The sequence below is a fragment of the Protopterus annectens genome, chromosome 3.part1 (assembly GCF_019279795.1).
Source record: "Protopterus annectens isolate FY-2018-M chromosome 3.part1, PAN1.0, whole genome shotgun sequence".
Taxonomy (NCBI): Eukaryota; Metazoa; Chordata; order Ceratodontiformes; family Protopteridae; genus Protopterus; species Protopterus annectens.
Genome location: NC_056732.1, coordinates 57,591,382 through 57,618,143, shown reverse-complemented (window position 1 = coordinate 57,618,143; position 26,762 = coordinate 57,591,382). Strand labels below are relative to the sequence as shown.

The window sequence follows — 26,762 nt, the reverse complement described above, 5'->3', positions numbered from 1 at the left end:
TTTCCTAAAAATATTAAAGACAGATATGCGAAATATAATGGCACCAGCTTTTTAAATTATTTAAATAATGATCAACACTTATTCAATTTCTTAGCTCAAAAAATAAATAAGAGTTTATCCTATTTTTTTAAAACAGTTTAATAAATTGAAAATGCTTGGCTTAGTAAAATGTGACATTTTTTATCTGCATAACATACTGACTGTCTGCCACAGTGTGGTATATCAAAAGTGCAAGCTTGTATGGCACTTTTTTTTTTAATTAGTGCCCATGTTCTTAACATAAAAAAGGATTTTGTTATGGCCCACCCACACACAAACATTCAAAGCAACAAAAGTTCATGAATGTAAACATTTTTTCTTTCAGGGTTTTGATGTTTTTGGGGTAACTCATTGTATGCTAATTTTTTTCCTAATTAAATGTTTGTCTGGTATTCATACCTCAGTTGTCTGAAATTGTGCATAACATCCAGACTTTTGTGTCTTACTTCTGGTATGTTCTCAATAAAATTTGTAGTTTTCTGGCAAATTACTGATAACCGAATTCACTACATAATGACAGACATTCGAATTTCAGACTTCATATCCTTCAAAATATGCATGCCAAGTTTATGAGAGTAATGTTTAACGTCGGCCCCTGATTTATGGCTTTTGTCCCCACCATTATTTTTGGATTTGTCCAGATTTCTTGTGCTAAGAGGTTGACAGGTATGCCTCTGTTGCAAAAGAAAGGTCTTATTGTTGGTGAAAAGAATTTATGTACAAATAAAAAGGAAATATGAATCGACACAAAAGGAATATGAAAGGATAATAGACATTGGCACTTACGGTTGTGCTAAAAGGTATGGGGGACTGTGGGAGAAAAAGAAAGACACAATGCATTTCTTAAATTATGTTGCTAATAAATCCAACAAAATGGCATAACCCAGCTTACAAACCAGTAACCAGACTAGTAATTGATGAATAATAAACTGCTTTGGATGTTGTACTAAACAATTCCTGCTTTATCAACATGCTACATTAAACAGATGTAGAACTCTAATAGGTCTTAAAACTTGTACAACAATTTATACACAGTTATCATTTGATGAAACAGCAGTAGCTCTGGGATCATAGCACATGATAGGTCATAAGTTCCTCCTTCTGAGCAGTAGGAAAGTTATTTTTAATTAAAATCAAGACTTCTGACTCTACTTTTTGTAAGTTAATGACATGTAGTTCTGCATTTTGAAGTCTGTAAAAATAGTAAAAACTCACTGTATTTTAGCCAGTCTTTAGCAATGTTCCAACTGTTAGGGGAGAGGCTGCCCCTTCAAATAATGCTCTGTGGCACTTTATGTTTAAGCATTCCCCTACGAAGGAGACTTCCTTGACTTGTACCAGGCAGGCTTTCTTTACTGACACTGAACTGAGAATCTACAGTTACATCATTCCCAGCTATTACAGGGCAACAAAAATGAGCTTTGGATTTACATTTGTGAATTTTTAAGGGGTGAAACTGAAAACAATGTTGGGGAGATCTACAGTCACCCCCATTACCGTGTGAAGTGGAGTGTAACCACCACCAACGCCTCTCCACCTTGTTGCACTAATTAAAATGGAAAAGACCACGGGCAGGATTCAATAAAGCCTATACCTAGTGTACACTAAGCATTCACAAAATGTATTCAGTAAAATTCGTACCACATTTTTGTGCTTTCTAGTCACTCAGAAAGATCACGCTACGTTTACATGCAGTCTACACTTTGTGGTAACCTTTTTGAATCCCTGTCAATATCTAAAGTTGCAAGAATATCAGCAGGAAAACTAAAATTCAGAGGAAGAAGGTGCGAGTCTGTGCTCTCTGTTCACTAAGAACAGTGTACACTTGAATCCGGCCTCACATCAATCAATGTGATGATTGTGTCAATCTGTGGCATAATTCAGGATGATTGTGACCAGGCACAATTCCTAAATCCTCTCCATTACAGGGGGGATAGAGAAGAGGCTCAGGGAATTCATTTGCAGCCTCATCGCTCTTGGGATATAAACTGCTGAAAGGGCAATGGCACAGTGTAAGAGCCAAAAGGAACAATTTTGCACAGTATTTTTGCAAAGGGGCCACAAACATATAGCACCATTTGTCTGAGCCCTACATGTTGAACTGTTATAGCTTCCATTCCCTCTCCAGAGACTTCAAGTCAAGAGTACAGCCCATTTCTCCAAACAATCTATATAGAACCTCCTTTGTATGGCAGTCCACTTTCTTTGAACCACACAGAAGCCAAAGTGGGCTCCCCACTACACTGCCTAAGGGTCTATCACCAACACCAGCATAGAAACGGCTGGGGATGAATACCTATGATGAGACTGGTGGGAACCATTCATCACTTCAGAACCCTCTGAAAAGTAAAAGTAACTGACACCAGTTAGGATGTGGGAGCATGTATGACATTATACTTACCGCCACCTCATGGACCACTGCAGCACCCACATCATTTAGGCATCAAACAGCAGAGTGAAGATTGGCCTGGCCTGGAAGAGGATGTGGGGGCATGAGGACTGGGGTCATAAAGGCCATCAATACCTATAAAGGATTGTTCCTGTTGCTGTTAAAACTCAAGCAAACCTTCGGAGGCCTACTGAAAGGAAAGAACACATCCAATGTATCCTAGTGACAAGTATCTGAGCTGTCCACACTAAAACAAACACTCCTAATTAAACAACTGATTTAATAAATCATGAAAACAAATGCAGCACAACTAAACCTGGCATTTTCAGTTATCAATGTAGTGGACAGCTAGACATCATGTAACAGACAGACAGTGTTGGTTAAAGTGATGGCTTTAGTGTACATACACCCGTAATTCTTGGGCACATGCTATCCAAGTACTGCTGAGGAAACAGGACAGCATTGTTACAGACTGTGCACTGACTGGAGGCACCCGTGTGTTTGTGTGTGTTTAGGAAAAGTGAAATTACTAATGTGCAGTTTTAATTATCTCTTAAGATCTGTAAAATAAAATTTGAGTCAAATAAGAGAAAATATGAGAAGCAAAGGTAGAATGTTTCTGTAAAAGTAATCAATATGAAAAAATACAGCAAAGACAGAGTCTGAAAAAAACTGTATAAATAAAACTCAGTATTTCAGTAAATGTGGCTATAAGCATGACAGGAACACTTTTCCTATATTTAACCAAGCTTGACTAATCTATGCTAGAAAAGGGCATTTCTCCGATATGCAAAACAAAAACAAGTACATTTGAAAGAACTTGCATGCTGACGACCAAAAATACAAAAATAAACTTTGAGGGTACAATAAAAAATGAGAAATCTGAAGTACTGAGAAGAATAGAAGGCAGAATTAGAAAGAAGGGCTGAGAATGAATGGAGGAACATAGAACTTAAAGCAACAGAGGAGAGTGTAATACCAAGTTAGAAAATACTGGCAAACAGATGGGTAAACGGCAATAAAGAGACAGAGAGAGACGTGTGCAGCTTAACCAGTTCTGAGTACCAGATGGCACCATCAGGTCAGAAACCTTTCAAACAGTAGCACTTGGAGTAAATTCAACTAATATTTTAGATGTGTGGTTTGCAAGAGGTTAGGAATGATGAAATGAATTCATGGCATAAAAGCAAAGACTGCATGTGAACAGACCTGGGTACAGCATTACACAGGCATCGCACACACCATACAAAATCATAGCAAGGACACCCTGCAGGCTGACTTTTGAAATGTCAGGATATGCAATGTCAAGTCCCAAAACAGTGGGGAAAAACATACATAAGAGCAGTAAATACCAAAATCACTTTTCCTTTGAACTTTTTTTTCATGGCACAAAGCCATCTACATGTGGGGGACAAGTTCTCCACAAACCCCTAACATACATATACCAATTCCATGTTTGCCATACCCTGGGAAGAAAGTGAATATTCCCAGAAACGACAATCTTAGACTTTATTTAAGTATGGATTTCCAGTCACTCATTTTCTACATTTCGAGACTTAGCAATGCAAGTCCTAACATTTTCAAGTCACTCACCCTGCAAGATTATACTGAATGCTCCAAAACATTGCAGAAAAATATCACATACAAATAAAAACAAATGTTTGTTATGCCTTGGATTTATTCTTCCAAGAAAGTACACACAGCTCTCAGAAATAAAAAGAACAGCTAGATTAGGTGTCACCAAGAAGGAACTACAGCCAATAGAAAGGGTGAACAATATTGTTAGTATTGTACAGAAAGACCCAATTCATATTTGTACTGGTCCAGAAGACTGACCATATAAGAATTGGTTGCACAAGCTATATGGATAGTCGTATCACAATTATGGATTAAAGGACAACTCCACTGCAGTGACTCATCTGTAACCACTTCAACTGTTAAGGGGCAGAAGCTTCAAAAGCAGATTAGCTACTTAAAAAAAAAAAAAGAACAGAATAAAATTAAAATAAATGTTGCAAAGGAAATGAAAAGGAGTAGATTTACTAATGTGGCAAGAACTGCAGAAACCCAGCAGATTTGTACCTGGAGATCAAATGAGAACAGAAATGCCACGGGGAAGTCTGCCACATGAATGTGAAGTAACTGGTAAAGCAACCTCACCAAGATTCTGTTTAGTCTGTAGGGAAGAAGATAGAATGGAAAGAAGAAATTGTAGAGGTGAATAAGTCAACATTAAAGTTACAGAAAGAAAACCCCACAAGTGTCATAACCAGTACTGCTGCAAGACAATGAACTGCAACAGTCAACAGCTGCAGACAGATCCCAGAAACTGTACACTGTAATAAAGCCATAATACAGCATGGACTGTCCCCAAAAGAAGACCAAACGCCCCGTCTAAACAGGCCTGTTACATTCTCTGAATACACTACATGGCTGAAGAAACCAGGCTGACATTTGGACCATTTCAAAGTTTAAAAAAAAAAAAAAAAAGATACTAAGGACTGAAAACCTGCATTATTATGTGGTTTTGACATGCAGAAAGTTTTCATTTTCATGAAAAATAGCCCATGATATGCTTAGTACAGTGCTAACCTTCATTTACAAAGATCAGTGTAACACAATCCGTGCTATCTCACAGACCTATAGTTACACATTTTCTGTTAAAATTTGGATGATATACAGTTTTAATGTTCCTGAGCTAGCTGCATTTAACCACTACTTTCAATGTAATATGTGGTGGAACAGTTCTGCAAAATTCAATTCACCAAGTGTGTGCTTGACAAAGTGAGCTTATCTGCTTCATGCAGACCCGAATTATCTGCAGAAGTTATGCTCTGGCTTGCAAGAAGGTAGAGAATATTAATTGTGACACCTTCCCAAAAAAAAATGGTAAAACCAGTTAAAATAAGTACTAAAGCAATGACAGACTAGCACGTTTTTTTATTTCAGGAAGCATGCCCCTCCGCTTAGCCCACTTCCCTTACATAAGTATACCAACTCTAAGCTTACAGAACCCTAGAAAATAAGGGTTATTTAAACACTCTCTGTTCCCCGACAGTGTATGAACTCAAGAGTTGATACAATTAAATAAGAAGTGCAGGAGGGGCACACGTGTAGAATTTGTGCTCTTTTCACATTGGCATGTGGCCTTCATTGTTGAGTGTAGATTTCAAGAAAGTGAGTTTCTCTGAATTGGGGTTTAACATAACAAATGTTGATGCAAACCCAAAATTAGAGCTGGTATAAACATAAAGTCATTAAGTGCAAAACTTGTAGCTGACTGCAGCAGTAAGTGAAAACACACTGAACTGTTCTTATAAGAAACTGTTCCACACATTCATTCTTTCACTAACCTGATAAATGCATTCCCAGAAGGGCACTTTTCAACCACAATACAGCACAAGGCAAAGTCATCTACAAGTAATACAGAATCACGCAAAACAAAGTACCTTGACCAACATCACAGGATCATGCACACAGGCACAACATACAAAATCTCACCCATAAACTAACTTGCTTATATAAGGAGGTGTGAGTTCTACCTTGTTTTGATGTACATCTTTGCAAATACAAAAATAAGGAACGGTTAACAGTACATAGTTGCAATGCTTACTCTTTCTCTCCCTCTGTCTCTGTTTCTACAATCTTTGAATTAGTAAGTAATGGGGGTTGGGAAAGTAGTGCCCCACCATCACCACAACTCTTATCCTACTACATCAAAAATCAGGGGCAAGCTTACATAGTCCGAAGAATGTCGTTAATTCTTAACACTTTTCAAATTCTGGTCATTTTCTGCTGAAAAGATGACAGAACAGCAGATAAACTGAATTATACATTCAAAGGCATAAGTACTTAAATGCAATGTCTGGTACTTTTTGTTTTCTGCAACCACCACTGCTCTTTCACAAAATCGGAACTTTTAAGTGAGACAGACCAAAAAATTAGAGCCAAAAATCAAGATGACTAAAAATCATGAACAGTTGAAAGCGATGTCCCGGCACTTGGGCGCAGAGGTCTCCTTACGCTGCAGAAATATTTATTTATTTTCAACGTTTTTGATATCCTGTCCCATGTGGCACACTTGCTATGTATGATCTTGTGATCACCAGGATTCATCAATGGGACAGGCATAGGTTCATAGAAGATTACTAGGCTAACGGCCCTACAGCCCTTACAAGCCTAGCCATATGTATCCTGAGTTGCCCCCAATTGTCAGTGGTTAGGTTAGTGAAGTAAACAGAGGTAAGGGTCTATGGTAATTAATATCAACTTCCTCTGTCCATGAGGGACATGGGTACCACCCCAGGAGTGAATTTGCCATCACCTATCCATTGATCTAGGTTGCATTTGAAAAGGGTCATGGAGGTGCTCTGTTTCACGTGAATTGGAAGCTTGTTCCACAGAACTGGCAGTCTCTAGGAAATGTATCTGTGTGTCCAGCATGGCCTGCTCATGTCAGAGGCTAGATTAAAATCCCAGAAGCGAGTGACCCTTGTGCAGATGCTTCCCTGTAAGCCATGCACAGTTCACCCCTTAACAACCTGTAAGCCATGCACAGTTCACCCCTTAACAACCTGTAGGAGACAGAATACAGCAAAAGGGCTTTCAGTCTTTCCATACAAGACTTATTTTGTGCACTCTGTAATTTCTTGGTGAGAAACCTCTGTGGTCTCTCCAACTGTTGTAGGTGTCTGTTGAAGGACAACACTGTACTCAATTATTGGCCTGATGAGGGCCGAGTACACTGGAATTATAACATTGTTAGTTCTAGATGTGATGCCTGTACTTATGTGCCATGTAGAAGGATTTCCTTACTACTGTGAACATGTGGTGGTCAAAGTTCTTTTGCTATCAACCCAAGTACCCAGATCATGTACCACTGGGTCTACACTTAGAGGGGTGCTGTCTGTAATGTAATCAGCAGGGATGTCAGCTTTCCCAAAGGGAATAAAAATGCATTTTTTTTGCATTTAGCTTTAATCTGTGGCTTTGACACCAATCATCTGTCTGCATTAACCCTGTCTGCAGTATAACTCCCAGTTTGCAATCAGCAAATCTGGTCAGCCACAGGCCGTCCAAGTTTGCCCAGACATCTGAGAAATAAATTCTGAACAGTAAGGGGCCCAGCACAGAATTCTGCAGTATGCCACTGGTGACTGGTCTTTTGCTAGAGGTGAAGTCACCCACTCTGACAGTATATGACCTGACAGTGAGCCAGTTGGCTGCCCATCTGGTAATGTAGGGGGGTAGTTCCCAATTGGGAGAATTTCTCTATAATACCAGAGTTGGGGGATTGTGTCAAATGCCTTGGCTAGGTCAAGACAGGATGGTATACACTGTCTTTCCCTCATCTTGGCGACTTTCTCAAAGAGGTCAACCGTGTTTAACAGGCAAGATCGACCTTTAACAAATCAAACTGGGTTGGGTCCAGAGTTTGGAGGCTACCCATATCCTTGTTAAGAAGATCCATAATGGCTCATGGCCTTGCAGATGAAGCTAGACAAGCTTATGGGGCTATAATTCCCATGGTCAGTTAACGGTTACCTTTGTGCGCGTCTATTTTATAACAATGAAAAATAAGAACGCCGAACGCTCACATGAGCGGAAATGCAAATACTGGATGTTGGTATTTTATGATTGCACTACAGTGAAGATTGGAATATTTGCCCTTTCCTCACTGTAGTGCAATGTCGGAGCTGGAATATACATACCCCCCCCCCCACAATAGCGATTTTGAGTATTTGAATTTCCACTCATGTGAGCGTTCGACTGTCTGATTTTTCGTCATTAAAATATAGACCCCTTTGTGCAGAGGGATTACTGTTGCTGTCCTCCACTCCACCAAAATATAGCCAGCTTGCAGGCTGTGGTTAAACAGGGATCCAAGTGGGTCTGCTAGGTCATGTTTTAAGTTGTTTTTAAGGCAACCTGGGATGTTGTCTGGTCCCACTGATGCCAAGTTTTTGACCTTGGAGAGTGCCAAAATGACCTGCTTTCTTGAGATAACAGGTTGAGGAATGGCGGCAGGTATATTTTTGGGGATGACTAGAGGGGGATGGGGATGGGGGGGTAAAGCTTGCTCCAAATCTGTCAGCTAGCAGGTTGGCTATTATCTCTGAGTATGGGTGATGTCATCCACAACCGGTTCAGCTCATTCGCCGTGTATTCTCATTTAGATTTTGGACGTAGTTAAAGAATGTCTTGTGATTATACTTCGCTAAGAAGGCTAATTTTGGCTCATAATTAGCTTTGGAGGACTTTACAAGCCCTTTAATTTATTTGTTTAAGCTAGAGAGTGATTTCCTCTGCTGGGCCAGTTCCCTCTTGTTCTTGGACATTAGGTTCTTTATCTTGTTGTATAGCCTGTTTATACTAGGGATCCACTAGGGTGGCTTGTTTTTTCAGCAAGACCTGGTTTTAACCTGGTCAGGTAGAGCTGATTCTATACAACTGCTTAAATCGTTATACAGAGCATTGGTATACACCTCTGAATAAGAGTCCATGTTATTTGTGTTGGAGGGGTCTTTGAAACTTCTTATACCATCCCTTTGTAGGAGGTAGTTTGTCTTTGAAAAATTCTTAAGCATTTTTGAGCTTGGAGTATCTGGGCTTATAATTACATTGAACATGACTGATTTATGGTCACATCGTACCAGGGAGGACATCACAAAGGGGAAGGTGCAATGCCCTTCCATGTAGTAAGTACTATGCCCAGGACATTTGAGCCTCTTGTGGGTGTTCTCACTAGGCATTCCAGACATTTGCATTTACAAAGTCCAAGAACCTCTAAGCCAGTATGTTTGTGGTTGTGTATGTTTCCCAGTCACGGGTAAGGTGTTGGGTTGTATGGCAAGTGACTTCAGTAAATCCAGGTATGCTTTTCTTGTTTCATGGTGGGGGATCTATAGCTAGCTACAATTTGGTAGGGGGCTTGGCCTATAGTTAATCAGACATGGAGTACCTCAAAGAGTCATACTGTTTTACCAGTCTCGAGGTGTACTTATCCTTAATGAAGATGGATACATCTTCTCCTTTGGTTCTTTCACTCTTACTTTGTGGTCTGAACATATGGAATGCATTGTACCCCAGCATGACCAGAGTGCTTTCCACACCTATGAACCATGTCTAGGTGACTGCACAGATGTCAGCATCTTGAGGAGTGCTTCCAGGAGTGCAGTTTCTTGTTTAGACTCCTAATATTAAGCAGCAGTACCTTAAGTTTATCTACAGACAATTTTGTTATGTTGGGAGGTTGGTTATTTTGGCACTGTCTAAAAAAGGCACAATGGGTGCGGCTAATGCCTTTGCCAATATCCAAAAGCCTAGAAAAGACTGGTGCAGACCATCTCTGGCAAAGCAGAGTGGCCTGTTGAGCATGTCTTCCCAGTCGGACAGATATTGGATCCCCTTGGACTGACACCAGAAGCTAAGCCAATTGTTAAAGTCAAACTTCTTTTGTTTGTACTGTGGAATCATCCTTGGAGAAGACAGAATGTTGCTTAAAGCTAGGCTTATACCTGCCTGTAACACAATCTGAAAGCTCAGTCATGTCTCTCTTCATGTAGTCCAATGAGACATGTCTCAATTCACTGACCCCCACATGGACTATGATGGAGTCATACCAGTACTTGTGGTCGAGTGACTTGAGTGCTTGAGTGAGTTGACTAATCCTGGCACCTGACAGAAAGTAACATTAACCAGCTCCTTTATCCAGCCTGGTGAGGGCAACATCCAGGTGTCTCACAACAGTCTCACCTATTACCAATACATTACGTTTTCTGGTGTTATGCCTTATGGGCTTGTTGAGACACTGGTGTGTGTGCGTTATTGTGTGTTGTGGTTGTTTTTTGCATTATGTGTGTAAGTGGTTTCTGTTTGGGAGGCCTCTAATCTTTTGGTAAGTTACTAGTGAGTACCTTTGCATATGTGGGTTTATATGTCATGTCCTTATTTAGTGTGGGAAGCGTATGTGTGCTGCCAACCTGTCTGGTATTCAATTTGTCCTTATGTGAGAGTCTTGCCTCCAACTTCACAGTGTAACTACCTCTCTCACATAAAGTATTTGTTTGTTTCAGGAGACGATTGCTACCTTGCCTCAGGATGCCCATGTCTATCAGGCTGGCCAGATAGATGATGGGAAACTGACCATCCATGATAGCAAACGCTCTTACTGTATGTTTTACTAGGGAAGGGAATGGGTTAATTTGACAGGACTGTGCTGGTAGTGTCAAGACTACAACAGGGACCTATACTTTGTGTAGGTTAAGGCTGAGCAATAAGACAGCACTGCTCAGTGCACAATTCAGTTGCTCCTAGAGGAACATAAAAGCTTGGAAAGGGTTTCACTGACAGCTGTTTAGGGAAAATCTGAGCTTCTAGGCTTTTGCATCAATACAGGGCACTGGTAACTGCTGCTGGGACAAGAGCAGCACTGTGCAAATGTGAATCTTAAACACAAGAAAGGAGAAACACGTTTCAATCTAAGCTTAATCAGGAAAACACATAATAAGCCTTTCACCAGCAATCCCAGACTCATGCAAGTTAGATCAGCACACTTCTACCACAAGAGTGCAGAAAAAAATACCTTCTTAATGTAGAATAGCTGGTTTACAGCCCAAGTATAACAAAACCACACAAACTATCTAGAACAGCTCTACAGCTAACAGATACAATGTAAATCAGTGCAAATAACTTCTTAAAGTAGCAGTAGACAGTACAGATGTTGTTTTTGCTATAAAGTTCAAAAATAACAGTCAACAGCTTAAGAAGCTGCTAAAGTACAATTACAGTATATGAGAGAAGTGCAAAAAATAAAAAACATATTTTTGTCTGTTCGGTAGTGGATTGTTCCAGGCGAAGCAGATTCTCAGACATCAGTAGCAAAGTCGCCAAAAGAAAAGCAATTCTGAGGATCTATGCCACAGCTTACACAAACGCGAGGCTTAAATCCGAGCAAAGAGAAACAAGTTTTAAGCTAACTACCAATCAGGAAAGAATAAAACAAGCCTTCCACCAACAATTCCCAACTTAGACAAGTTAGATCAGCACACTTCTAAAAACACCTTCTTAATAGGGAATAGCCGGTTTGGAGCCCAAGTATAACAAGATCATACTATCTACAACAGCCCTACAACCAACAGATACAATGTAATACAGTACAATTAACACTTAAAGCAGCATAAGACAGTACATTTTTTGAAACTGCTGAAGCACAGTCACAGTATATTTATTTTTATTTATTTATTTTACATTTGTTGACCGGGACTGTCCGACTGAGCTGAAGAGCCCTTTTTCAGCGGAGGCCTGGGGAGAAAATCTCCAACATATTATACAATTTTCATTACAAATTAGCATTAAACAGCAATGTTACATGATTATCACAAGGCATTAAGTAGCAATACAATATTATACAATGTCAATAATCAGGAGTACAGTAAAACTATTTCAAGTTGTATAAAAAGAAATAATAATTTTTGGGGTAAGTGGTTACAAAAACCCAGTTTTATCATAATGTAGTTGCATGAAAGCATGACATTTACAATAGAATGTTTCTCTGAGGCGGTTTGCTTAATAAATTTTAGAAGACAGTAGAAAGAGTAGTCAAGGAAGATTAGAGAGAGCTAGTGAGAAGAGTAAGTTATGGGCAGAAAGTAGATTAAGGTATGAGAAGTAGGGGATGTTAAGGAGGGAGAGTGCAGTGGCAGGACCAGTGACTTTTAAAGTGCTCTTTGGTGGCTGTCTTAAATTGTTTAGGATGTGTAAGGGTCCTGATTTCTAGTGGGAGCCTATTCCAGGCAATAGAGGGGTGACAGCTGAACATGTTGCATCCAAATTTAGACTTGAGTTTGTAGATTTGTAGTAGGTCTTGGTTAGAGCTTCGGAGAGGTCTGGAGGGAGAATAATGGGAGATGAGAGGGGATAGTGCTGGGCAGTATGAAGGCTGGTACAGGAGACAATGGATGATCTGGAGCTGAGAGAGAAGATGCTGGTGGGGTAATTAAAACACCTAAACTGGCTTGAGAGAGACAGTGATGGGATTTTTAGGTTTGTTGGGCAGCAAATCTAGCTACCTTGTTGTAGGTAGATTCGAGTTTGGTCAGGAGTGTTGTTAAGATTTATGAGAATTTGAGAATTGTACATTAGACTGGGTAGAAGGTAGGTAAGAGAGAGAGTAATCTTAGCTTCAGAGGTAAGGAATTTCTTGTTACGGTAAAGGAGCTCTAGTTTTGAAGGAGTCTTTTTGATACAGTTATTAACATGCAAGTCATATTTAAGCTGATTGTTGATAGTTACGCCTAAGAGCTTAGTACTGGATTCTACCTGGATGGGAGTGTTAATAAGGGACTGTATGGAGAAGGAGGGTTTAATATTGTTGAACTTTTTAGGTAGGAACTTTTTAGCTGAGAAGAGCTTAGAGGGAAAGTTGGCTGTGGTGATGACTGTAGAGTCATCTGCATATTGCACTAAAGATGACGGAGGACGGGAGGTATAGAGCTGAATAGTAAAGATGTTAAAAAGTAAAAGCCCTAGGACAGACCCTTGAGGTACACCCATTTTTACAGGGAGAGGAGGGGAGAGCACAGAGTGCCATCTCACTGATTGAGACCTATCAATGAGGTAAGCTGGAGAACCATGCAACAGTATCAGCGGAGAAGTTGAGGTTATGCAGTTTGTGCAGCAGAAGAGAGAATGAGACATTGTTGAAAGCTTTTGAGAGGTCAAAGAATAGGCAAGAAATACGTTTATGGTCGTCCTGGCTACAGAGACAGTGTTGAGGAAGGATAATAGAGGTGTAGTGGTGCTATGTTTGGGTCTGAAGCCATGTTGAGTGGGTGTAAGCAGATTTTCCTGTATTAGATACTGCATAACTTGTTTAAAAATACATTTTTCTAGTACTTTAGAAAGAGGGGAGAGGATGGCGATAGGTCTAAAGTTGGAGATATCAGAGGAGTTACCTCCTTTGTGTATAGGTAGAGTGTAGCATTGTTTCCAGATGGAAACATATATAGATGGATATAGAAGAGAAGTGCAAAAAATACTTAGAGCCCTTTTGTATATTTCCCAGTTCAGATGGACCAGGTAAACACCTACTGCCACTAGATGAATAATCCCAGTTCTCCTAATGTACATGCACAGTAAAGGAGTGTAAAGAATAAAATGCTACCACAAACAAACTTAAAGATACGGATACAGCAGTATATTTTAAACAGCTTACAAAAGTGTATTTATTCAATAAATGTACTTTGCTTTGTATGAATGAACCAAGAGCCACTCAACTGCACAGAATTTATAAAGGCACTAAAAACAAGATAAGCTAATTAATAAGCCCTTCAAACAACAAAACTACATGCAGAAATCTCAAGTGTTTTCCCAACATAAACAGACCAGGCTACCTCCCAGTACACTAGATGAAAAATCCACTGACCTCTTGATGTAAAAACAAGTGCTTGCTAAAGTATAAAATACACTACATTTTCCAATAGCTAGACAGATAATGAACTTGGATCAAGTTAGTTAGTAGAACAGACAATGAGAGGCAAAATGCACTTTTTCAATACAAACACAAGGACAGGCAAATAAATAATTCAATATATCAACAGCAGTGTAAAATGGGAGGAGCTTATTAACCTCAATTTACAGCAGGGGTGGGCAGCTTAAAAATGACTAGATTTAAAAAGCAGATCAACAAAGGGAAGGATGAGTGAGAAACACTAGCAGGGAATTACCAGCAGTGCTTTAGTTTATGCAGGCTTGAAATCTTTTCAGCAAGAGATAAAGGCCATAAATTGACTGTGTATTTAGTTTTCACTCGAGACAATTAACAAATGAAAAAACATGTCAAATGTGCAGCCTAGATAATTTAAGCATCTATCTCTCACATAGAGCAAAATTAACCAGGTAGACTTATTAAAACAGAGAAAACGAAGTAGGTAAAACAGAAAGCAGCTCTAGCAGTCACAGAAAAAAAAAAAAGATAGGTTTCCTTTCCTCACCCAGCAGGGAATCACCAGCAGTGCTATAGTTTATGCAGGCTTGAAATCTTTTTAGCATGATCAGCTCCATGATGATGCATCTCTTATATGCATAATTTGCCATAACTGAAGTACATTAGATATGCACATGAGGGTATCAAGGTAATTTAAATAGATAATCAAATAAAAATGAGCAAACAGCACACCATGATTAGGGCAAGGCCATCATATGATGTAATATACACTACAGGACTAATCCCAACAGCCTGCGTAATTAAGAGGTGCTGTTGGCATAAAATTACAGTCATATTTTTATGTCATTTAATGGCTTTATCCCTAGTGTGAATCTAACTTGTTTTCAGACTATCTAGGCAGGAAACTTCAAAAGTCTACGTGCATGGATAACAAAACCCTCTTCCGACAGTGTTTGACAGGAATAAATTTCTGTAATAACTATTTTAACACACAGCACTGTGATAAATGAAAGAGAGAAGTTCAGAAATACTGGAAGGTTATGCCTTCAGGAGGGTGTATCTTTGTTTTTGTTGGGAGAAGGGGGAGTAATAAACCTGCAGATTCATGTAGGAGTTGTAGTTTTGCAGTCTGGAAGTACAGACAAGTATATGAGCATGCTCTGCTTCTGTCATGGATCCACCCGAGATTGATAATTTGTGCTTCTGGGGTCAGGAATTTGTCCGTGCTGTAATATTCTGTAATTTGCTTGGCACCAAATATCAATCTGTTAAAACAAATACATCCGTTTATGAGCAATGCCACAGATGATTTTAAATCCAAATAAATTTTCTGTGCTAACGACAGAACTTCACATCACTCTGAAGTTTATTATGGATGTCCAGAGGTGAGTGAGATGCCCTGGCAAAAACAACATCATTAACGTAAAGTGTGTGTGGGTGTGCGTGTGGATGCATGTGCACGTGTGAGATAAGAGAGTGCGAGAGACAGAGAAAGAGAGAGACAGACAGACCAGACCAACAGACCAGTGATGTCCCTGTAAACATAACTGATCAACAAAACTAAGACAAGTGAAGGAAGATCTCTGTAGCACACTGGAAGAGGCCATTTTGTTTGTTTTCTGCATTTGTTTATCAGACTAATCTAACTGGCAGAAAGATATCCCTTTTCAGCACAAGATCAGTGACAAAAGCTCCAGAAAATTTCCAACATTAAGTAAGGAAAGCAGTAAACAGACATATACAAGTAATTAACAAATATATAAAATTTAAAAGCTCTGAAAAAAAACAGAAAGAACATGGCAGACAGAGGTATACAAGTAATCAACAAATATACACATTTACAAGGAGTATTAATTAATTGCAACATAATGTAAAGAGCTACGAAACAGATTTGGAAATGATCTTGGTAAAACAAAAGACAATGGGGAAAAGGGGGATCAGTATTACGATGTGGGAATGTTTTCGGATAGAAGGAAGAACAGGAAGAGGTAAAGAACAAGGACTAGATACTGGCTCAATAACTACAGATATGGTGCTTGGAAAAAAAAGGAGAAAGTAAGAGTCATCCAGCAGCTGCTCATGTACAGAGCCGCGTATCTTTCAGATATTCTCTAGTTTGTGCCTTAAGAGTTTGTGTTTTCTGTGCTTCTAAGAGACAGAGGAAGGGAGTTCCAAATTTTGGCCAGGAAAGTGGAGTAGAGAGACTCACCAGCTGATCTGTTTGCTTTTGTAACAGTTAATAGCATCTTGTCAGTGGCTCTCATCTGTCTACTTGAGTTATTAAGTTGGAGAACTTTTTCAAACTAGGGCATCCAAACAGAACTTTTGACTTAGCCATGAAAATCCTGCAGTCACAGTAACTCTTAATATATCACACTGCATCGTCATTAAATCCAGTAACCCTTAACTGCTGAATCAACAACTGAAGATCCAAAGAATCAAACCTCCAGCCAAGCCTACAAAGACAATGCCTTTAAGACATTTACTGCCCATGTTGTTGATTATTGCATTTAAAAGGTCTAGATGGTAGTTTCCTTACTGTTCTTCCCCGAAAGTATATTATGTGCCCAAACGGATGCTGTGCTTACTTCCAATTTCTTTTATTTGTTCTGTGACTTCTCCATTAATCACAAGTAATGCAGAGAGTCTGAATACTGCTTTACTCACTCAAGTTGTCTGCACATAGGTACCATCTCAATCAATGTTCCTATACCTGCAACAACAGTTAAACAATATTTCTGACAGGATCCTCACTCACAATCACCTCAAAGGAATGCTTTGCAGACAGACTTGCCTAAAATAAGGAAGAGGCACAGCGGGCTGTTGCACAACAAAGTTACTGGTAGCCAAGCTACCGTGACAGATCTGAACCTTTAAAGTACAGGCTGGGTAGGAATGAACTTAAAATATGTGGAGCAGCTCGTTCTCATGGGAGGAGGAAGACATCAAAAACTAATTCTGGGCTATTAACTGGCAAGGACCAGGAGTCACAGTGGCATTAAGGATGGAAGAATACAACATACATGTTATTTCCATGAAATGCAGCAATTATAGATAGAATAGTCATCTATGTATGTCTGGAAATGCAAAGAGTGAGAGAGAGAGAGAGAGAGAGAGAGAGAGAAGGTTGCCATGTGGTGATGACAGGGGTTTGTTTATTAATGATGTGAACTGTCTCCAGGTGTTTTCTGCTTTGTCAAGTGATAAATCACACTTAGCCTCCCCAAATATCATCCTTCTGAGAAAGAAAGAAACAATGCACTAACCAGCGTAAGAAACTGGACTGACAGGGTTGGAACCTCATAGGTGGAAGAACTACAAAGGCGGAAGGACCATCCCAGTGTTGCTGGGGTCCAATCATGCAAAATACACACCAAATGAAATAAATAGTGATAGTAAGGTGGCAATAGTTTAAAAAGTTTCAGCAGCTTTATAATGGGATGTAGGTATCATCGTACTGATTTTTTCTACTATCGCAATGATTATTTCTAAACATGCATCATTTAAAACTTAGATTTCCAAAACTAGCCTTACAATCATCTGGAAGGGATGCTTTGAGCTCTCTGTCACTCTCCCACTTCTTAAAAGTCATTGTGCAGAAGCCAGACAAGTACAAAACTCACAACGTGGGAGTTTCTACTTACCCTTTCGTCAATCATCTTCATTAACCACCTTTTAGTCAGCTTATGCTTTTTTACAGCCTAAAATTAAAACACAAAAGACATTTAATGTCACACACAGTGACCAAGTAACACAGCGAACAAAACAACTTTATAAAAATCTAACTGTGAACAAACTTAGTGTCAATAACTGTGTCACAGAAATCAAGCCTGAGGAGTTTATTACATGATGGAAAGATTTATATTCAAATGTAAAACACGATCAAAGTACACAGTAAAATTATGTACATTACATTTGGTGCTTTAGTAATGAATCAGTAAAAAAAACACAGAAGTGCAGGATTTCCAAAACAGGCTCATGTTGTTAAAGTAAGAACTGTAATTGTGGTGCTTTGATAGTCAAAACTGAAGCTGCAAAACTGGATGGGTACATCTGCAAGTTATCACTGCATTGCTTTTCGTTGCTGGGTCAGTTTATGTAACAGTCAAAGTTTAGTACATCAATCATTGCATAATTCAAAGGATTTTGCTCTGGGTTGGGAGGGTGGCCTAATGGTTAATGTGTTTGCCTTACAAACACAAGGTGCAGAGTTCGAGTCTCACAACGGATAATTGGCTAGGCTTAAAATGGCTCACAAGGGCAGTTAGCTTAGTACTAATCTATGAACCTATGAGTTTGTGTGACCTTGGAATTAATATACTTAATTTCCATAAGTTCATGGGTTCATAGCTAATTGCTACGCTAGTTGCCCCTGTGGGACATTTTAAGCCTAATCAATTTCCACTTCAAAGGTGGGAATCAAACTATACTCCTTGTGACTCTGAGGCAAACACCTTAAGCATTATATTAGCTCCCAAGGGGATATAGCAGACAAAGTCCCCCATGTAAAAAGTTGTTTTTGTTTTATTTTTTGGTAATTGCAAATGTAGTTTGTTGGTTTACATTTTAATTACTTTTTTGCAAGGATTTTTGTGGTGATAAACAGTAATCGCTGATGAGTTTATTCAACGTTTTGTGTTTCGATCACACTCACCTGTGAATAATCATAAACTCATATTATACATGATATATGGGTGTGTGTGTGTATATCCCACAGACATGCTTGAAGTGCTTTCTTTTCAAATGAGTTTTGTTCAAAGTCACCAGACTGAATGAAATACTACTCAAAAAACAGGGAATGAAGCCGTGGTGGTGTTTCCATGAGATTGTTTAATACTGGAGATTGTAGAATACTAGAGAAAAGAAATAATTCTCCTATCTTGGAGATGATATCTTTAGGTCATTGGGGATGTGCAAAAATAAACAATCTTGTATTTTTTCTCCAAGGGGTTTCTTTGATAACTTTGTCCCTTTATATACTTTACAATGAAGAGCTGAATTTGAAGTAGGCACAGTATGCACTTCCCCATGAATGTCCCCCAAAGAGCACAGAAAATACCTTACCACTAAGAGGGTTAAACAACAAACTATATTCCTGCGAAGAGACAACAGTTACCCAAGCATAACTGGCAAACGTATTACTCTAAAATGGATATGCTTAGTGTTTCCTAGACTTAATTGATTTAAAGCACATTATGGCAAATTGTAAGACTACCCATGAGAGGCTGTAATATCATTAACCTGGTCGGTACCAACCTAACCCCTCATATAATCCACCCCAGAACTCCTTATTCCTGGTTAAATCTGACAACTAGTCAGTCCTCTTCTCCACCAGGCCTATGGGTACCAACCTACCTTCTCATAAGACGGGATTTAGGGACTTCTACAAGCTGAATTAAGTTTGCACTGGTGAAGACCGAAGCAAAATTCCAAACAACCCTCTGCAAATGGATTCACCTCATAAGGCTGCCGCATCCAACTCAGTTTTTTTCCACCATATAAACATCTGAACTGAAAAGCTGGTACCTGTCCACCTAAATATAAATGGTGAATTCAAGAAAAGCTTCTGTTGTACAACTTCAATATTAATAGAAGTATAACGTAAGGGAAATGATGAAACCTTGTAAGAAATCCCCCACCTCTTTATCTCAGGAACTCAATGAAACTTGCCAACATGGTACTTAAGAGCTCTATTAGAAAACGTAAGGCATAGCACAAGGTTAACATTGGCACAGATACCAAAGAAAACTACAAAACAAGTTTTATCGGTTTGGTTTTGTGAAGAGCAGGACCTGTCTCCCCAACTTAATAAGTTCCTTTAAAAAGATAACAGAAGCTGTGGACAGTAGTCGCTCAGTATATAACTAGTATCTGACCTTTCCAAGACTTTTGACATCCTCTCTCAAGCAGGTATTATTAAAAAAAAATACACAAACAATGTAAATCACAGTGTTATCAGCTTGATTTCAAATTGACTATCCAACAGTTCCCACATCGTGAAAGCTGCTGGCACTCTCTCTCTAAATGTAAGTTTGTAACTAATGGGACATCACAGGAACCAGTGCTGTGTCCTCTCCTGTTTGGCATTTATTTTGCAGACATTCAGTCTGATATCCTAGAAGTTTAATTAACAAGATTTGCTGATGACAGCAAGATGGGCACTGTTATCACTTTTATTCACCACTACTAAACATCTCCATCAAGGGCTGGAATATGCGCATACCCAGTGTACCAAAAATGATCTCAAGCTAAATTTAAAAAAATATATATAGTGTAGTAGCATTCAGTAAAAAAGCTGCTGCCATTAATGGCATTCCTCCGGAGACAGACACAGTCATAAGAGAAGTGTGTATTTATACGGATGGCATTCCTCCGCAGACGGACACAGTCATAAGAGAAGTGTGTATTTATATGGATGGCATTCCTCCTCAGACGGGCACAGTCATAAGAGATGTGTATTTATATGGATAACACTGTCTTAATCTATCATTATGTTTCCACTACTCTATCTTGCCAAGCTAATTTCCAGTGGAATATGTTCAAGATCCAAAGAAGTCATCTTAGCACTGCCATCTTATCAAACCCATCACTGAACACAATGACCCTCCCCCCATATGTATAAGTTCAAACATATCTCTCAATTGGCAAAGCAACAAAAATATCTCGAAGAAAGAAAATTTAAGGTACTAAATCCTTCAACTATCCTGACAAATTAGCATAATTATCCTTACATTCAGTGGTCTACAGATAGCTTTCAGGTGACCTGTGTCTCGTTTTTTGAGGCAAGAAAAGCCAAACCCTATCTGACATTGTAATTCTCTGTAAAAACCAGTAGCTCTACAAATATCTACATTAACCACTAACAATAAAGAAGAGTCACTGGAAATTGTGGTTCCTAACTCAACACATTCCTAGCCTCTGGAACAAGACCACTACAACTCAAAGTATTACTTTGGCTCCCTTTAATGATGGTCTTGATGACACAAAGTTACACCAAGATTGTCGTGTACAGCCGTGTTCGCTTTGAGACATGAGCACTATTAACTACCTGAAAGGGAGTCACAAACTTTTAAGTGAGTTTTCTTAAAGGTGTACATGGCTATGCAACTTACGGTCTCATGATCACTCATGTACTATTGCTTCTGTGATTGATAAGTTACCATCAACCCATACAAGAGAGAGAGTGTGTGTGTGTGTGTGTGTGTGTGTGTGTGTGTGTGTGTGTGTGTGTGTGTGTGTGTGTGTGTGTGTGTGTCGGTCTCTGTATTACACACACACACATATATATATAAAATGTATACATATTTCTTACACACATACACATGCATACAACCTGGCCTGGTAGCACTGGTTAAGGCGCAAGATTTTCAACTGGTAGACCTGGTTTCAAAACCTGGTTGGGGCACAACTGGGCAACAGCACCATCTGCATGGAAAAAAAAACCTGGGCCTACCCATAGAGTTGCCACGTAGTTGGTTTTGACTCAAGGGCATCCAACTTGCCTACTACATACAAAAACATGCACACATATACAGATATCACATATTACACATATGCATATGTAACATACCATATAGATGTGTGTGTGTGTATACATATATATATGTATATATATATATATATATATATATATATATATATATATATATATATAATACACGCACATACATATGCACGAGTATGTACACAGACACATATGTAGGTTATATATCTCCAAGCAAAGGGTAACAAGGTTACACAGACAAACTATTCAGTAAAAACTACAAGAAAGACTCAACCAAGCAAAAGTCTTGCACCTTAAATGTCCAATAAGCCCATACGATATAAGCAAATGAGCCCTTAAGGAAATACAGCTGCATGGTTTCTGAATGGCCATGACGTTTTACTTTTTTTATGAGAGCATCCAAGCCATAAACATTTATATACACGTTATGTGTCTGTGTATATGTGTGCATACAAGCATGTGTATGCATATACATACATATATATGTCTGTATATTGGGAAAAGTTTCTTTGGTGTTACACCAACGTGGTTATCATCAACATAATAAAGTCGAACTGCACAATGTTGACACATCTCTCTGCATGCTCTGAGGTTGCTTCTCAGAACATGCAATATGACAAGTGTGTTTCTGCCCCCACACCCCCCCATTCTAAGTATATATACTAATGCAGAGTTTGCACAATGCCCGGGTAAGGGGTATATTCGCCCTTCCCCAGCATTATCCTTTATTGCACAACTGCATTGTTAACAAAAGTGGGTCAACAATACAGAGATTGATCTATACCTTTGAATCTGTACAAAGCCCTACAAAATTGAGGTACAAAGGCACAACAACAGGAACATATTTCAAATATTGCAATATGACAAGTGTGTTTCTGCCCCCACACCCCCCCATTCTAAGTATATATACTAATGCAGAGTTTGCACAATGCCCGGGGAAGGGGTATATTCGCCCTTCCCCAGCATTATCCTTTATTGCACAACTGCATTGTTAACAAAAGTGGGTCAACAATACAGAGATTGATCTATACCTTTCAACCTCTTGGAGCAAGAAATCTGTACAAAGCCCTACAAAATTGAGGTACAAAGGCACAACAACAGGAACATATTTCAAATATTGCTCTTATAAACTTAGAAAGTTGCTAGAGTAACAAGGTCTGTTTTAACATGCATTTTCTGAAGGATTTGAAGTCTGAAACTCACGTGCATGTCCTTTAGTATCTTCATCAGATCATCCCAGTGATTTTCCAGAAAAACAGAAATTTTGAGGAACAGACCAAAAATATGAGCCCAAAATCTGGATGTTCTGTGAAAATCTGGACAGTTGAGAGGTAGCTGATCTTCGCCATGATTGACCAATGTAATGGAAGCCATATATGTATATAAATACATATACACACACAGATGTATATATACATACATATAAATACAGATCTACTTCACAAGCTTGAAGTTTCAAAACTTCAAACCGCAAATGGTCAAGACTATAAGATCGAATTTTGAAACTTCGAAACTGTAATACAAAATAAATAAATAAAAACAAAAGCTTCCCCCTGCACCCCCACATCCCCTGCTAAATAAATATACCAACTCACAGATCACACTACAGTAAGGAAAACAATAAATTTCCCACTCCTTGCTGTACCGAGATTGCCATTCAAACACACACACACACACACATACACACACACGTTACATTTTCATATATAGTTATAGAGATATGGTTGAAGTATATTCTGTCAAATGCTTGTCTTACTGACAGAATACAAAGTTGAACATTTAATCTGAAAAACATTTTTGTCAATTTCCACAAATACTGGGTCATAAAGTCTTACTGTAGTGTGTTGGCTGTGCTTGAATGGAGGTAAGCAGGGCTTAATACTGAAGCTTTAAGAAATACCAAAATCTTTGCCATTAGCAGTAGAAGTGTGTGTGTGTGGGGGGGGGGGGGTAGATTTACGGCTATGGAAAGGAATAGACAATTTTGTGTGTGTGTGTTTTTTGGTGTGTAAGTGTTTCATGGATAGGGAGAGTAAGACAACATTATTAAGGTGTGTGTGTGTGTGTGTGTGTGTGTGTGTGTGTGTGTGTGTGTGTGTGTGTGTGTGTGTGTGTGTGTGTGTCTGTGTGTGTCTGTGTGTGTGTGTGTGTGTGTGTGTGTGTGTGTGTGTGTGTGTGTGTGTGTGTGTGTGTGTGTGTGTGTGTGTGTGTGTGTGTGTGTGTGTGTGTGTGTGTGCATGCGCATGCATATATGTGTATATATAAAAAATTCTGGAAAACTACTGTTCACTGTACTATTTCAAGCAATGCAAAACAGTTAACAGTTTTGTCCTTTAATATTAAGAATTTATTAGACAATCACAAACTCCTACACGTCCCACTAAATATACTAATAAAAATCACATAGTTCATAGTTCACTATACAGCTGCAAGCTATCTATTAAACCTTTAACAATGCAGTCTCACTTAGTCCTTGAAGATACTGATTATCATCAAGATATTATTGTTGAATCTTAATTTAAACAAGTTTTTGTTGATGTAGGATGTTTCACTTATACCGGTAAGCCATTCCACAGGCTTGGGAACCTTTGTGTAACACACTGATCTCATTTTACAGTTTTATTACCATAACTTTTAAAACAAGCCCCCCCCAACCCGGTCCCTAAATGCAGAGTACTATGGAATTCTCAATAACCCTATTTTTTTTCCTAATTTCAAAGCATAGACCCCATTTAATGCTAAACAAAGCTTACTTCTGGCATATGTATATAATAATTGTTTTAGCCTGGTTTTAATGACGCTAATCCTTTTTGTATAACGTCTTTGAAGTATTTTAATTCTTCCCAAAGTAAGAGAGCAAATACAAAGATTATATTCTATAACTGGACTATTACTATATATATTTTAAAAATAGAAAGTGGTCTAAATTCAATAGTACTGAAAAGGAATTCAGCCTGTCTTATTGCCTTTATCTTTTTATTTCCATAGCATGATGTTTCAGTGACAATGCATTTTCTATTATCATGCCAAGATCTTTTACTTCCTCCACCATTTCAAGCTGATTATTCCACAACGCTTTGCATTTAGTATCTGTCTCAAATACCACAACTTTACTAGTTCAGTAATAAAAATTCAGTCTCATTTTCTTACCCCATTCTTTTTATAGATAGATAAATCTACAACATATGATGCAGTACACATTCTGGCAAATCTGGCAATTAGCAAATTTTGACGCCCAAAATTTAGAGGATAGTGGAAAACTAGAGAAAAAAGAAGTTATGTACTTACCATAACATTACATCTGAGTTGCTGCTTTTCAAAAGCAACAACTCAGATGGAACGTTACGGTAAGTACAACTTCTTTATATGAAGTTGTTTTCATTTGGTCTTCAACCTGTGGGACAGAGTCCCTAGCTGCAATAACCTTGGGAGGCCCTCATGGAAGGATATTCCAGAGCAGGGCAGAGCCAAAGGAAGCCCTGCTCCTGGAGAGAATGTCAAGTTTGTAATGGGAAATAAAAGTATGCGAAGAGAACCAAGTAGCAGCAAAGCAAATGTCATCCATAGGAACCCTGGACCAAAAGGCTGCAGAAGTAAACACTGACCTGGTGGAGTGTGCCCCCCCCCGGACAGGACCAGGTAAAGGCACACCTTTAGAGCGATAAGCCGTAAAAATGCAAATAGAAATCCAATGAGCCAGGGTGACTTAGGTTTTCCCAAACAGGGCTTTCAAACGGATAAAAAAAGTTGATCAGACTGTTGTAAATTTTGGTTCTGTCCAAATAAAAGCACAACTCCCTATGGACATCAAGCAAATGCAATTTGTATTCCCCTTTGTTCTGATAATTTGGAAAGAAAACTGGCAAATTAATCACCTGGTTAATGTTTGCTTCGGATGCCACCTTCGGCATGAAAGGGGTTGGTACAAAGAGTCACTCTGTCCTTATGGAACGCAAGGTAAGGAGGCTTGATTAACGCCTGCAGCTCAGATACTTGCTCGGCATAAGTGATAGCCACCAAGAGGGCAGTCTTCCAAGACAGAAACTGTAAATCCACGCTGGCAGCTGGTTCGAGGGGGAGGAGAAATTAGGGCCTGCAAAACCAAAGTAAGATCCCAAGGAGGCGTGGGGTGCTTGACTGGTGGCCTAAAGAGGAAGACACCCTTCAAAAAGGCCTTGCAGAGTTAAGAAGTCAGGGAGACAGAATTCTCACCCACATGGAAATTAGAGATAGCTGCCAAATCGAACTTTAATCGTAGAAAAACTAGCTCCGTTGTGGAAGGTATGGGCTAGAAAATCCAAAATGAAAGAAACAGAAGCTGTAAAAAGGACCCAGCTTATGCAGTCACGACCAGATGGAAAAAAGTTTCCATTTACTAGTAGAGACCTTATGAGCTGCAACCAAAATCTTTTAACTAGTGAAGACAGTCCAGGAGTTCTCGCCATCAAAGGAACTGGAGCAGCCACGTGGTGAGCTTCAGGCTGACTAAGTCTGGGTGAAGAAACCCTGATGGGTGTGAGACGAAATCTGGAACTGTATCCAGAGTTCAGGGCGGACACGACAGACGAGACCAAAGAGTGGGGAACCAAACTTGGTGAGGCCAAAAGGGGGCAAGAAGGATGACTTTGCCCTTCAACCACTAAGCTTTCTAAAGAAACTTGAGGATCAGAGGAAGAGGGGGTAAGTGTAAAGTAGACCTGTGGGTGAAGCATGGACCAGAATGTCCCTGGGTGACTCCAGAAGCACCGCTCATATTGATATGCAGATTGGTTTGCCTTGGGACTGTCCGTCCCATGCAACACCTCCCCCACCTGAGTTGGGAGGTGTCCATGGTCACTGTGATCAAGGGAGAAGGAAGAACACATGACCAGCTCAGAAGGAGGTCCGGGGACTGGAGCCACCACCAAAGAGACTAACGACAAACCTGGGATAGCTGAACTGGATAAGAAAAGTACAGTTTTGTACCTACCATAAATGTAGATGTTCGAGGATTCCATTGCTGCAGTCCTTACTATTGGGTATAGTCCGCATCCAGTCGGCCCGAATACCAGAGTATAAGGCTGACGTCGGTCAGGGCGCATTAGACTGACGTCAGTACGTCAGGGTACTAATGCGCATGACCGGCGTCATATCCTCAGTCTTTTCTTGCCCCAGATGTCAGAAGACCCTAAAAAGACAAGGCCCAAAATACCTGCACCAAAACATGAACAATATATACAAAAATATAAGCAGGTAAACTCACCTACACTACCACCCCTAAACACAGAGGGGAAGGAGGGTAAATTGGACTGCAGCAATGGAATCCTCGAACATCTACATTTATGGTAGGTACAAAACTGTACTATGTTCTTCGTTTTCCATTGCTGCAGTCCTTACTATTGGGT

At 39.4% G+C, this 26,762-nt stretch overlaps 1 protein-coding gene across 3 annotated transcripts in view; it reads right to left on the bottom strand.

Moving 5' to 3' along the window:
* NDUFAF6 (NADH:ubiquinone oxidoreductase complex assembly factor 6) overlaps nt 1-26,762 on the bottom strand; it is a 583,839-nt gene that overhangs the window by 394,930 nt on the left and 162,147 nt on the right. For 2 of the 3 annotated variants that reach the window (XM_044066567.1, XM_044066569.1), the window contains exon 4: nt 17,519-17,575. The exons of the other annotated variant lie outside the window; for it this stretch is intronic. In XM_044066567.1, the coding sequence (XP_043922502.1) occupies nt 17,519-17,575 (57 nt within the window). The remainder of the gene's footprint in view (nt 1-17,518; nt 17,576-26,762) is intronic. 3 annotated transcript variants of the gene reach the window in all.